General features: G+C 39.3%; 1 protein-coding gene across 17 annotated transcripts in view; it reads left to right on the top strand.

Moving 5' to 3' along the window:
- Positions 1 to 13067, top strand: part of epb41a (erythrocyte membrane protein band 4.1a) — a 69880-nt gene extending 56813 nt beyond the window's left edge. For all 17 annotated transcript variants that reach the window (XM_034892405.1, XM_034892402.1, XM_034892391.1 and 14 more), the window contains 5 exons: positions 9287 to 9415; positions 9960 to 10076; positions 10686 to 10766; positions 11082 to 11201; positions 12843 to 13067. In XM_034892405.1, the coding sequence (XP_034748296.1) occupies positions 9287 to 9415; positions 9960 to 10076; positions 10686 to 10766; positions 11082 to 11180 (426 nt within the window). In that variant the 3' untranslated portion in view covers positions 11181 to 11201; positions 12843 to 13067. The remainder of the gene's footprint in view (positions 1 to 9286; positions 9416 to 9959; positions 10077 to 10685; positions 10767 to 11081; positions 11202 to 12842) is intronic.
- The last annotated feature ends 1337 nt before the right edge of the window (positions 13068 to 14404 follow it).

The raw sequence follows: 14404 nt of genomic DNA, 5'->3' as shown, positions 1-14404 counted from the left end.
AGAAGAGGATAGTGATGTTGATTGGGTTGATGATGATGTTGAGGATGATGAGGAGGAGGAGGAGGAGGAAGAACAAGCTCATGGTCACACTCTAAAGGTGGCTATCAATGTGCCAGATGAACAGAGGAGCTTGGTTAACCCATGTGAGCTGAACCAAGCCAGGCTCAAGCATTCCCGGATGTCTTTCTTTCTGTCAGGGCTGCTGGTGATGGCCCTGACCATGCTGTGGCTCGCCTTCATTTAAAGACAAATACATCCCTAGATTCCTGAACATTTATCCTGCAAGGGGCCCTCAGCCATCTACAGACTGCTTACTTCAACTTCTGTTTTGTTCCTCTACCTTCAACTCATTGTTTCTATCGGTTCAATGCGCAGTTTCTTTTCTTAGCCTTCATGCGCCTCAGTTCAGCCTGAAATGGCACTAATAAATTTGAGTCTTTAAAGCGAGCCTATGTAACTTTTCCTGGACAACAGTCACAGTGGCCACAGGTGGCAGTGGACTCTTGCTAAGCTCTGTCCCAGCTTAGTCACGTTTCCACGCCTATCAAGTGTTTTAGAATCATAATGGAGGCAGATATATAATTGAAAATAGTCATACTAATTTTTGAGACAGCAGGTCCTTTACAACAGACCAACATCCATCAGTTTTACCCAAAACCATCAGTTTTGCTGCCTAAAATGACAGTACTAGGCAAAGTAGAGGTCCTCTCCAGCAGGCTCACCGGTGACGTGTTTCAGGTGTTGTATTCTGCTGACTTCTTTTTGACCAATACATCCATACCTACATACACAATAATGTGTAATGCTCAAAACCTGAAGCTACAGCTGTGTGTCTTAGGCAAAAGTCAGCACCCTAAACAAGTATTGAACCCTGTAGCAGACATAGAAACAAATGAGTAGCATTGCTGTTGTGTGGAGTAGATGGTTACCCTGACAATACAGTACAGCTTGATGTTGATGTTGTTCTAACCTAACCCGGTTCAGCTGCTTACTAAAGAAAAACACACTTGGACAAGCAAGTCAAGTGCAAGTGTCAAAACCGTTCACACCGCTGCAACATTCTGCAACGATTCTGACTTTCCTCACTTCAGGAATACATTCAGTAATGTACTGTAATAAGTCCCCAGTGAGGGGAGCACTACTTTGAAAATTAGTTGTTAGAGATTAATTCCTACATCTCTACAGGCTCTGGGAATGAGGACTAAATTTTTCCAAAATCCAACAAACATTAAGACAGGAACAAACCGAGATCCCATTGCATCTGGGACCAGCTTACACAATATGTTTTTTTTTTTCTCATGCAACCTATTACCCCAAAAAATGTAGTTAAAGAGATGTTTTGATTTAAATCCAGCTCTGTGTCAAAGCAGTGTGTGCAGATGAATGGCGCTTGTCTTCGCTCTGTGGCGATGGTGCACAAAGCAGAGCAACAAAGAACTTGCTAAACACACAAAGATGACACAGAATTGGTATCAATTCGGCAAAATAACCCTTTAATGATATGCTACTTTCCCTAGAAAGGAACTCTAAGGCACTACTGTAATTTTGCCGGGCATGCTAACATTAGCTGTGTATATTGGCGCAGACAGACACACTGGTTAATCTACTTCTTACACTTTTTCTCTTGGATTTCTGCTTGGTAAACAAAAAGAAAGAATTTTACACATCCGCCAGACTCTTTGGATATCAATTATGGTTCTTCCTAGAGCCTTGAACACTTGAACGCTTCATCATGTGGACAGTCCAAAAGATAACAGACCTGCCAAACCACCAAATGGTACTGGGCATACCAGACCAAGTAAGACTGGAAAGCTAAATTCCTAAAGCAAAGTGAATTAAGCATTTATTGCCAGGACTTGCCACTTGCAGGAAGTGCTTTTTCCTATCTTAAAGCTACATGGTCTTGATTACAGAAATCAGCAAAACAGTTTTTCCTTGTGTTCTCTTAAATGAAACATGATTATACAACCTTCACGATTGCATTGTGCAGGAAAAGGTTGTTACTTATACCTTCTATTTAGTGCTTGCATTGTAAATATTTTTTCCTTAGGAGTTAGCAATACTGCAGTTGTGTAGATTTCCAGTGCCTGTGCTACTGCAATGTAGTAAGTTGCATGTTCAATTTCAAATATAGTATACTAAGATCTCACGTTGGACAAATGTCCAATTATAGTTACATTATGCAGCCCCCAACACTTATTTATGTGGCAAGGCAACAAATTTCTATAGTTGGTCAGTTGACCAAAGCTCTCAGACTGTGTGGAGAATCTGTGTGCAGTTTAGTAGACTGCTAAGCGTTAGCCCTTTTAATGTTGGACCAAGTATCGGCAGACAATCAGGCCAAGTGTAGGTTAATAATCCATTAGTGGAGAAAAGGAATTACTCAGGAATGCATCACAACAATTTTATACTTTAGACAAATACTGATTCTGACTTTATAACCCAGATGATGCTGAGATAATACTTAAACAATTGCAGATAGGGAAGCAGAGTCCTTCTTTTTGTAGTCTTCCAGAGGATGACAGTCATCATCACTGGTAATTGCTTTGCTGTCTGTAGTTTAGGTAATTACTGAGCCGTCAGTCTTTTACAGCTACAGATAAGAAGAAGAGCGAATTGAGAGTGCAGTTCTGACATAATTCAGTTGGTTTTGAAAGGGTTTTGTGAACAGGATAATTGTTGTTTGCATGACTGTTGAAGGTATTCTTTGTTTGCCTAGCTATAATATGCAACTTTTCTCTTCGGCACAGACTGAGCTTGTTGAAATCCTGCCCAAAGACTCATGATTCAAGTTTTAATATTCAATAGAGCAACATTTTTGATTATTCAGTTAAGTTGAATTAAATGACTATCAAAAGATCATATTGCAGAGGCAAAGTCAACTTTGGTGGCTTTCAAATTTTTGCTGTTTAACGGTTGTATACAATCTTGACAGATCTGTAATGGAATGGAACAGAGAAAATGAGAGTCCAGAAAAGAGGAACCCATCCTATTAACTGTCTCACCTGATCCGATTTTCATTAACCCTGCTTAGAGCATTAACAGATCCAAAATAGAGATTTTCAGAGCAAGCGTAAAACGAAAGGTCACCTTATGTTATTCACACAAATCTGACTGTATGTGCAGTCTGTGGCTGTGTCTCATTCTGTCAGTACACTGCTAATGTGCACTGACCACTTACCGCCGTAGTGCCCAATTTCAATGGCTAGTATTGTCCCAAAATGAACAATTATGTTAAAACACTTACCAGAAACGAGCGGGATGACCATGACAAATGCAACACGTGAACGCGGTTTTTCGGCCGGCTTTCCTGTATGCGAAAGAGGAGCGTCTGGCTTGGCTCCCCGCCTCTCACAATCTGACAAAAATATTTCAACTGACCTTTGTCGATCTAAAATGAAGACAGATTCAGCAACTGTTTGGTCTATTTCTTGCTTAATATGTTTTCAGAAACACGTGTTTGTAAACTATTTTCATAAATTACAAGATCGTATTCCGTCAGTTTGAAATTCTTGAGCAGCCACACCCACGTGACCCATTCGTCCAATCAGCTGCCGGTCAGGAGCTTCCCTTCAGCTTTGTAGTTAAGATGGCGCCTGTTTAGTGCGAGTAGGGTCCATTGTTCCATACTGCGTTTTTAGGGGTCATCCAAGTACTTTCACTGCACTGACTTTTTATTTACACTATGTATACTAAATATATTATACCTATATACATACTTAATAGTAAGTATTTGAAGTGTGCAAGTAGGCCGTTTGAGACAGTGTTATTCATCCCAAACAGCCAGTGGACTGATGGTACAGCAGTAGTGATTAGCTCTAGCAAACGGCTGCTCAGAATCAGGCTTATCAGAACTCACCAGAAACTCCAGTTCTTTCTGTTAATTTCCTCTAGTCTCTGTATGTTTATGATGTGGATTCTTAAAGACACAGGTTAAATTCATTGTCCACTAACGGTTCTGTGTGAACACATCATGATAACTACATACTTAGTGACCAGTGGAACAATAATCTCCCAAAATGCAAATTGCTTTTGTTGACCAAAGAAAACTACCACTGGAGTTTGGTCTTTGTCTAAAAAGCCAGAAAACTGTTTGACACTTATGTTGCTACATGTTGACAAGAGGCAGTGAGGTGCAGGTGGAACTGTAGCACAAGAATAACTGCTTCAAGTCAACTTTTTGGTGTAGTTGCTGTCTGCAGCAGTGAACAGTCACAGGACTGGCTTTAAAAATAATCAATTGATTTTTTGGCAAGTTCAAGTTTGATTCTCACCGGGTCTACACTTGTACTACCTCCAGGAAATAGCCATATGTTCACACTCCTAGACCTGACAATGGCTCCTGCCTTCTCCCATCTACTCAGCTTTTGTTATCACCAACTAACTGCCAGTCATCTAAATGCAAGCATTACAGCCTTAAACAGTGTTACAAACTTTCCTGGCTACTGGCTGACAAACTTAACTTGGGTTAAGAAGTCCAGGTGGTTACTAACTGATGGATGCTTTTGTTCTGGGGCTTACTATTCCATAGCGGTATACCTGTTGAGACGCTTCAGTACTAGAAAGCTTTATACTCTGGGCGGCCTGACTTAACTCGGCTGCTGCTGATACGCTGATTGTACGACAGTCCAACATATCTAAGTACATTCTAGATTACATTCTAGATTCTAGACTATTTGAGAAAGGAAGTAATTTAAAACCTGACAGCAGCAGAACAGCAGCCTTATGAAATGAGGTTAGAAGTGAACTTGGGCTACATAAAAGAAATAGCTGACGGAGTTATCCGTTGCCTGGTTGATCTCTTCTCTTACTTCTTCCTTTACTCTTGTTGTTCCTGGTTTCCTGTTGTATGGTAAGCAGGCAGAACCCAGCTGATGGTTGGCCAGGTCCATATGGCACACCGTATGATCTGTTGTGTTTACAGATAGCAGACCAAGCACACGTGAAGTCCTATTATCTGCAATTAAATTTCACAATATGAAACTACAATGTGACATATTTGTGTTCAGTGCCAATGTTTTTAAAATGATTTCTTTCTACAGTATGTGCATGTGGCAACCAAGGTATGGCTAGGTTGCAAATGCACTTGGTAAAGATTAAGAAAACTCCATGGTTATGGTTGAATCTGTTGGAAGTAAATGGTGGACTGCAGATGTATCCACTGTGAATGCAGTTCCTAGGGAGACTGGCCTGCATCAAGCAGGAGTTCATACAGCACAGAGAATCAGGAACTGCCTGGAATCCAAAGCGGATTTGAGATAAATTCATCCTTCTTTCTCTATTATTAGCATTGCAATGCTAAAACTATTTGATATAATCTGAGTCTATAGTCAATATGATCAATACTGTTTCTATCTATATCAGTTTTCTTTATTTTGTTTTTACCAATTTCTGTCAGTAGTGTAACCCCCATTTTCCCACGGTCCGGTTGCGGCCGGTTTTGTTCCGTCCTCCGCCACTCACCATACACCATCGGGAGCGTCTCAGAAGCTGAGCGTCTTGCTGTCTCAATCACGGGTTATATTGTTTATAAAAGTGCTTTTGACTGAGTTATCTTGCTGCCCGGCTAGACCTGGCATGTATCTTTAGCGGAGCGGAGAGCCGCGTCACGAACGCTTCTGGGAGATGCCGTGGCAATGGTGGAATATCAAACATTGACTTAAATGGCTGGTATTGCTCAAGGGGCCCGCGGCGCCGGAATGCAGCGTAAACATGCTCGGTGAAGAATAGGGGTAAGGAAATTAGGGAGTACTCACGAAGTCTTAGGGCAACTAGGGCTGAGAACAAACCCTCTGTGTGATATAAACCTTAATGTGTCCATGGCACCAAATAGCAAAAGCTACAGAAAAGTACTGAAAGTTGGCTTTGGGTGTATGGTCAGATTTGAAACCTTGTTGCTTATTCTTTGATCAAATAATTCCTGATTTAAATTACAGTTATTATAATTTTACACATTTTTCATTAAGACTAATCAAAGTATTGCTGCTTTAAGAATTAGAACTTTGGCTTCTAAAAACATAAGTAAAAAAAACATGTTCATGTTTGTAAAAGTAAAGCATCAAGATAAAAAAAGTGTTGTTTTAGTAACTGTACCAAAATGTGGGTTATTTTTCTGGCACTGCTTACAATAAAGGCTCTCTTGGCTATGTTTTCACAGCCTCCTCTTAACTATTGGTCCAATAGTTTTTTTGGAAAGTCGCAATGTTGTCACATTTTGGACGCTGCAGGATACTGTGATTCTCATTCTGCTTACAGTAGCTATATTTCCATTGTTATACGCTGTGAAAAGTTGCATATGTAGCTGGAGCTACAGCACAGCCTGATCAGTGGACGCTGAAAGACCGTTGGGAATCTTTAACTGCATGGTTACAGTACATGTGGTGAAGTTTTGTGGTGGTCTGTTTGTTAATGCTGGAGTACTGTATGTTGATGCACTTGTGTGTGGTCCACTAAAATAAGTAGAGTCATCTCAGTGGACCATGTCATCTTTCATTTTAGATCCATCTTACACCTGATCATTTTACTGCTTTGTGTGAATTCCACAATATCAAAGCCATACCAAATGTCTCTTTAGTTTCATTAGAAATGTTTCAGGTTTTGTTTTAGCCTTTCAGATGATGATAGGAAATGTTGACCATTTGCTTATTATTTAGAATTTTGTGTGACAGGATCTAAATGAACTCTGGGAAAGTATGTTTACCCTTTGAAATGTTGGTGGGAATAACATAATACAAACTACTTTTACAACATTGCTATTCAACTAAATAAATCCATAAATTACTGTGCATGTTAAGTACACATACTTAGCTAACAGGAGGGTGTGTGCACATCTGTATGAGCTGCTGATGATTCTTTGTCGTTGGACTTTTGGATAATTCTAAACCTATGAGCCTGTACTGTTCACTGTGATACTAAAAAAACATTTCAGTTGTTTTTCATTGTCTACTGATGGACTTTCTCTTACTCAGCCAATAGGTTCATCTGATCTTTCTTGACATATTGTGACTTTTCCAGTATTATTCAGAGCTACAGTAAGGTTGTCATAGGTACTATAAAATAATAAATGCATCAAATCCTGTACATGACATTTGAATGTGTACAATACAATTGTGCTCTTCTGGTCAGAACGAACCAATTTAAAAGTTTGTTGTCTTGCATGCATGCTAAGATGATGGGTCTAGAGTGTACAGAGTATGCACATGACACCCGAATGTGTGAAAGTCACCAATGTCACCCATTTGGCGCACATCTGATACAACCTCTGCCATTTGCAGAGGGTTGCTTTATGTAGTAAAATTGTAAAAATTTACATATATCAGGTATTCTGTATTGTATATTTGTAGCTTTAAACAGTATTGTGTGTGTTAATTGTGAATGTTGTCTTGCCATCAACTAGAATTGTCACCAATTGCTTGGAAATTGCTTTTAATGTTGTTACTTTACCAACATTTAAATTTCCGGGTTTCTACGCACAGCACCTTTTGACTGGAAGGAAGTAACTTCTTGGCAGTGTTAAGTGTTGGACAGTACAGAACTATTACAGCTAACTAATCTGTATTTTCTCCCAGAATTCGGATGTTCTCATTCTGCTGGCTGACCACTCACTGAATGTTTCTGCCATTTAGTGTGCTCAGTGATCGCTTGTAGCTCATTATTCAATGCATGTTATTTGCTTCTTCCAATATGTCTGAGCTCCAAATTGGTTCCATGATTTAGCAGTGTAGTGACATTTTATTTTGTTGGACTGCTTATAGTGATCATCAGTGTTGGGCAAATTACTTTCTAAATTTAATACATTATGGATTACTAGTTACTGTCATTTCTTAGTAATTTTACAATAACACTGTCTGAATTGTAATGCTTTACGATATGTCTGTGTTACTTTTGAGTTACTCAAATAACCGCAGAAGTTTGACTTGGGAGATAACTCGTGAATTTCACCACAGTTCAACAAAAAATGTTTTTATCCACTTCAAAACATCATAATATATTTATTTGTAATATTTTCTATTATTCTAAATCTGCAAAGTAACCTAAGTTATAAAATAAATAATGATGTAAAGCTTACAATACTTGACTCTGAATTGTAGTGGAGTAGAAGTATACAGTGGGAGAAAATGGAAATACTCTGATAAAATGTAATGCTAATATTTAAGTGTAGCAAGCCTAAACGTTAATTCCCCGTCTTGTTTCTAACTGTCAGTTGATCGGACGCAGCACTGTCTGTGAGGAGGTACCCTTACCTTTTGGGACACAGATGTCCGTTCCGTTATCTGTTAGGACACAGATGTTCGTACCGTTACCTGTTGGGAGATGTTGTCCATACTGTTACCTGTTGGGAACTGTTGTCCATCCCGTTACCTGTTGGGAGATGTTGTCCATCCCGTTACCTGTATGGAGATGTTGTCCGTACCGTTACCTGTTGGGAGATGTTGTCCATACCGTTACCTGTTGTCTGATGTTGTCCGTACCGTTACCTGTTGGGAGATGTTGTCCGTACCGTTACCTGTTGGGAGATGTTGTCCGTACTGTTACCTGTTGGGAGATGTTGTCCGTACTGTTACCTGCTGGGAGATGTCCGGAACTTCTCTAGTTCTGGCTCCAACTACAAGAACAGTGGCAGGACAGAATCCAGCAAGAAGAAATAACGTTACTCTTTCACTCACCAGTCTTTTTTTCTGGGCTGTTGAAATGTTTCTTTTTGTTCTTAATTCTTAAAAACAAAAATCACAACTTTGTTTCAGGTTAAAAATTCATTGTAACTCACATTACTGAGATTCTTACAGGGGTAACCAGGTATTACCAATGTTTAATTTGTTGTGTTTTAATAACAGCAAAAAACAATACATTACAGTAATTACGTTACTTATGTAACACGTTATTCCCAACACTGGTGATCAGGGTTTCATTAGGGAGCTTGAGTATTGATGTAGGCAGGCAGATCAAACTATAATTTAAAGCATTCATTTGGTTTTAATGACTAGAGATGACTATCAAACTAGTTGATTCACCACAAATGCTTATCCTGCTGATGGATTCATATGAACACAACACAATGGCAAAGATGGTGGGCAAGCATGCTGTTAACACACTTGAACAAAGATCTGCGTAAAGTTAATCTTAAATCATTGTATGTGGTCCATAACTAGAGTTACAATAGTAACTTCATGACTAATCTGCTGTAGATTTCCTGCCTTCTTTAACAACACATCCACAGCTGCAATAGTTGTAGTCTTGATGGAGCCCTCAGAGAGTTAGTTTATGACTGTTGATCTGATCCCTCCAGTCTCCTGTGCTAAAGACCCAGACAATCACCATCTCAGACATCACCAACTCCCTGAGAGGAACTGTGACCTACAAGGACATCCCTTTAGTTCACACTGAGACCAAGACCATCACATACGAGTCAGCACAGGTAAGGGGAATTCTGGGCCTTGTTTAAATACAATAAAAGTCAAAATTGTATGCAATGCTTTTATTTGTAAAGACGTGCTTGTAAACATGTATTCATATGCTGACTGTAGAGATCCGGGGCCCCCGGACAGGTGCCCTGTTTGCCCAGTTGGTAATACTGATACTTTACTTGAGTTTCAGAACAAATACACTATTTTTTGGTACGTGATTAAACATAAATATGTTGGTCTACAATTTCTACAAATATACAGTATATACAACAAAAAAACTCAATTATTTAAGCTTAAACACAAGCAGCTGTACAAGAACTAAATACAACTCATTATGAGAAACTTTTGATTTAAATCAGAAAATGTCAGAGTAAAGAAGAAAACCAATTTTAAACAGCAATGACAGCTTAATTTTGCTTGATAACAAAACAGTGCAATACTCAGGCATGTTGGATGACAATGGCTTAATGACATAAATCACACACACTAACAGAGAGGAGATCATTGAAGATGTTCAGTTGATTGATTTGAGGTTCTTGTGTAACCCTTCAAAAGGTGTCTCTCCCACAGCCTGTGGACAGCCCGGTAGAGAGGGACTCAGCTGTGCTGCTGAGTGCCCAGACCATCACCTCGGAGACTGTCAGTACCACCACCACCACCCAGATCACCAAGGTGTGCAAAGCTCAACAACAGCCCCGCACATGCTCAGTACACATCTACAGTCACTCACCACCATTTTGTACACTACTTATCCACATTTCATCACTTATTAACCCAATGTGAACATTTGAAACATAGTTCTGTGTTTTGGCCATATTAGCCAATCTTTGAGTGCGCTCAGGTTTTTGAGACAAGAATACACTTTGGGTAATAAAAGACACACCCAGAAGCATGCCTCAGCTTTTCAGAAACCTTCATGAAAGACACAAAACTACATTGTGAAACATGAGTTATCTTAAAAACCTGCAGTTAAACTGTTCAAATCAAAAAGAGATAAATTAGGGGTCCATATGTCATTGCTCTACCGGTATATCTTGTTCGTGTCTTGCATACATCCATGTTCCTTTGCATCGTCCTCTAAACTTGTGCCTGGATCCACGTTATTTCAGAGAGAGACAGCAATCTGGTCTTACGGCTAATCAACAAGTTGTGTTAGGCTTTTCTGGCCGATGATTCTGTTGTCATCCAAAATTCAGAGGGCTAATAAAGATGGATTTGAATGTGTGCATGTCTTTCCTAGCTTCTAGATATTTTTCTTGTGTCATCATGTGTCCGTTGTAGACCGTGAAAGGAGGGATCTCTGAGACTCGCATTGAGAAGAGGATCGTCATCACTGGAGACACTGAAATTGATCATGACAAGGTGAGGAATTTAAATGATGGGATAAGATGAGTATTGTTTCATGCTTCACTAAACTTCACTCTCGCTAAATTATGTAAGAATGTTTTTTTTTTTCCTCAAAGCTCTGCAGGATGCAGGTGCTTTATAGATTTTCTTGCTGAAATGCATATAAACCGGAAATGTGAAGCAGGAATTATATGTTGGCTTAATTAGCCCCATAGAGCAATGGTGTTCATATATCAAGTAAATCTGTTTAGCATGAAGTCATTTTAATTAAACTAATTTATCATCTTCTCCTTAACTTGTCCGCATTGTTGTCTTTCCTCCACTGCTCAGGCTTTGGCTCAGGCCATTAAAGAGGCGAAGGAGCAGCACCCAGACATGTCTGTTACCAAAGTGGTCGTGCACCAGGAGACAGAAATCAGCCCAGAGTAAGACACACTTATCCTTTGGAAGGTGAGCGTTGTCACGGTATAAACCCCAACCCTGGGAATACTTGATCCTATCATTACTTGTCATATATGAATTTCCACAGATAAGCATTGGGCTCCCAGGCAAAAGTTAAGGTAAAAAAGGCCTAGCGGTTGCCTTATTGCCCGGCGCTGCTCCGATCCCTCAACTCCATCTGCTCAGTTGTGTCTGGAGGAGCTCCAACTTTCACTTGATATCTTCTCCGCTAAATGTTAACTCTCCTCTGCTCCGATTGCGCTCTCTCATCACAAATGACACATCTTTCCTATTGTTAACAATGAGCTACAAACAAATTTTTATCAAAACGAGCCGTCCTCCAACCTGTAGAAATAAGATTTGTCTCTATTAGCAGCCGACGGTGCTTAGGGACCGTCTATCAACTACAACAACGAAACAAAAAAATATTAATTTAATGATTAAATAAATTAGTGTCTCCAAACTTACCTCAATTATAACTTGTCTCCTCCTAGTTGTACTGCAGCACTTACTGTTATTATTATAAGTTTGGCCTAGGCTTAATTATCCCAGTTTGGCCCTGATAGAGGCTTAGAGGACTTTCTCTATCATCTATATCATTTCTCAAGGACCGTCAGTCATTGCACAATTCCTGTTCCACAAACACATGCTCACATACGTCCAACCAAAAACTTGCTAATACTGCAATTATAGTAGAGATAAAACAGAGAAAAAGTTTGATTTCTCTGATTCTTTGCGTTGTTCTGACGCCACTCCTCCTCTTCAGTCACCCAGAGCTCCCTCAACCGCATTCTGTGCTCGCGGCTCGATGAGCCTCCATCCATCTGACTTCTTTATAGGCTGTTGAAACAAGTGGCATCTCAAGTTCAAAAACTAGCCTCTGGATACCTGACCAGTCGAGTAGCAGCATAGGGTGCAAGATACAATATCGTTATCGCAATATCAAGTTGCGCAATATTATATCGAGGGTGGGCAAGATATTCCGACCCAATATCGTTATCGCAATATTTTAAAAGTGTCCTGTCCCGTCCGTTGGTTGTGTGGCTTAGTTGTGTTTGATTTAAAGCCCGCTTGAAACACTGTAATTGTCATCATTTCATGGGCCGTGGCACTTGCACGTTAGTATACGTCAGCGCACTGGTCCATTACGTGACAAGCTCTATGGAGCGTAACAGATGTGTGCATATTTCCACAGAGTGAGAGTGTAAGTGAAGAAATAAATAGACAACAAAATAGAATGAATCAGAAAAGAGAAAGAAAAGTTGTCTCCTGTTCTCTTTATATATTCTATACTGTGCAACCAGTAAAACATGTCCTGCTCTGTAGACATGGTCCTTATTTATTTATTTATATAGGACCAAGATCTAATTTAATATTGATATCACGTGTTGTCAATATCAAGCAACACCGTCATCAGTTTGAGTCGAGCTGAAACTTTTCCTAAAAGGTTTTTTTTTCGCGTTGAGAATCTTTGATCTGAATTGGACTACAAGTGTCCTGAGATAACTTGACGATATAAGTAAAATTGAATATGTGACTATATCAGATGTTTGGTTGTCAAAATCCACTAAAATATCTTTTATTTTCTGTCTCTGCCCATCTGTTCATCTCTTTTTCTGTCAATCTACCAATTCTTCCACCACGCCTCAGTTCTCTTATCTGCCCCTACTCATCTCCCCCAGCCATCACAGCCACTGCCCTGCCTTGCAAATGAACCAGCAGACCATCAGAGGGAACAAGCTTCAATGTTGAACTCTGAACCTTAACCTTAAGTGTGGAGTTTGGCCTAAAGGAAAACCGTCCCAGTATTCCCCACAATCCCCTGGTTCCACTAAAGATCAACCGCTGGACTGATGACAAAAACTTTTTTAAAGAATAAAAAAGAAAGAAAATAAAGTACAGCATTTGTGGGTTTATTCCTCTCCAATTTGTCTGGGGAGTTTAGGAAAATTTTCAAGGGCATTTGGTCTTTTAATCTTGAGATTACTGGTACTTTATTTTTCTACAGCTTTTCTTACCATCAGAATTGGTTATCATTATCTTGACGGTAAAGTGTTTTTTAACAGTGTGTTCCAAGCAGCATTGACAAAGGCATTGTGGGTGATTTTTCTTGGGATTATACCTATCTGGACTCGATGGTCCCTCTCAAATTTTAGTGCAAGTTTGGTGTCATTTCTTGTACAGTAAATATTTATTTTCCCTCTCAATGTGAAAAAATATTTTTTCAATTTATGTATAAAAAAAAGATTGATTTTATCAAACCACAGGGGCAATTACTCCTTTCACCCTATCAAAAGTTCTTACTCAATGATTTGCTGGGTGATCTTCCCATCTTTTGATTGTTTTAGTTGTTCTTGTTCTTGTAGTGCTTGTGTCACCAGAACTGGAGACAGCAGTGTACTGAAATGACTCTGACTTTATTTATTGCCACCTTTGTCTTCTGTTTGTGTCTTTATGTGTCTTTAGATTTACTCAGCATAGTTGTATGTAACTTCAGGATTTTGTACTGAGAGGATTCCAGATACAGTTTTAGTCTGAGCATGACATCAGCATCATGCACATGTTTCACATTTCTACTTTTCTACCAAATGGGCAGTGTGTACTTATCTACAGAGAGGGAATTTAAATGAAAGTAAACTCAGACATAACGGTGGTTAATTAGAGAAAAGTGAGCAAACGAGCACAGGGTAATAGTTTGTCATTGAACTGCATAAGATTTGATATGCATCATCAAGTTTTTACTTTCAGGCTTGATATTTGATTATAACCTGATTAAGGTACTACTGCAGTTATTTCAACTGTCACATCAACACATTAACATAGTTATCTGGGTATTGTAGTTATTGGCACTCAATAATCAGGCCAGTTTACATTCAGCCATTGAGTGAATTTGACTTTTCTGCACAAAGCTTAAAGCAGGATTCCAGTTTAACTAGGTTCATATTTTTGTAGTTTTGCCCATCACTTCTATAGGTTATTGTAGCATTTTACACACCCATAAATTAATGAGGTGTGGGAATACGACATCACTAACAATATATAGACATAAAGTCTGAAACATGAGCGGGCAGACAGATTGGAAAGAAGCCAACCATTTATTTGTAATGACGCTGCAGTAACTTTGTTTGCACAGTTTTTGATTGGATAGGACTTATGTTTCCTAGCAAATATTTCACAATGATTGTGCAATGTGATTGAGTGAATTACTTTTA

Source organism: Etheostoma cragini, chromosome 14, assembly GCF_013103735.1.
Source record: "Etheostoma cragini isolate CJK2018 chromosome 14, CSU_Ecrag_1.0, whole genome shotgun sequence".
NCBI lineage: Eukaryota > Metazoa > Chordata > Actinopteri > Perciformes > Percidae > Etheostoma > Etheostoma cragini.
The sequence above is the reverse complement of the archived record's forward strand: the minus strand, read 5'-3'. Positions and strand labels throughout refer to the sequence as shown.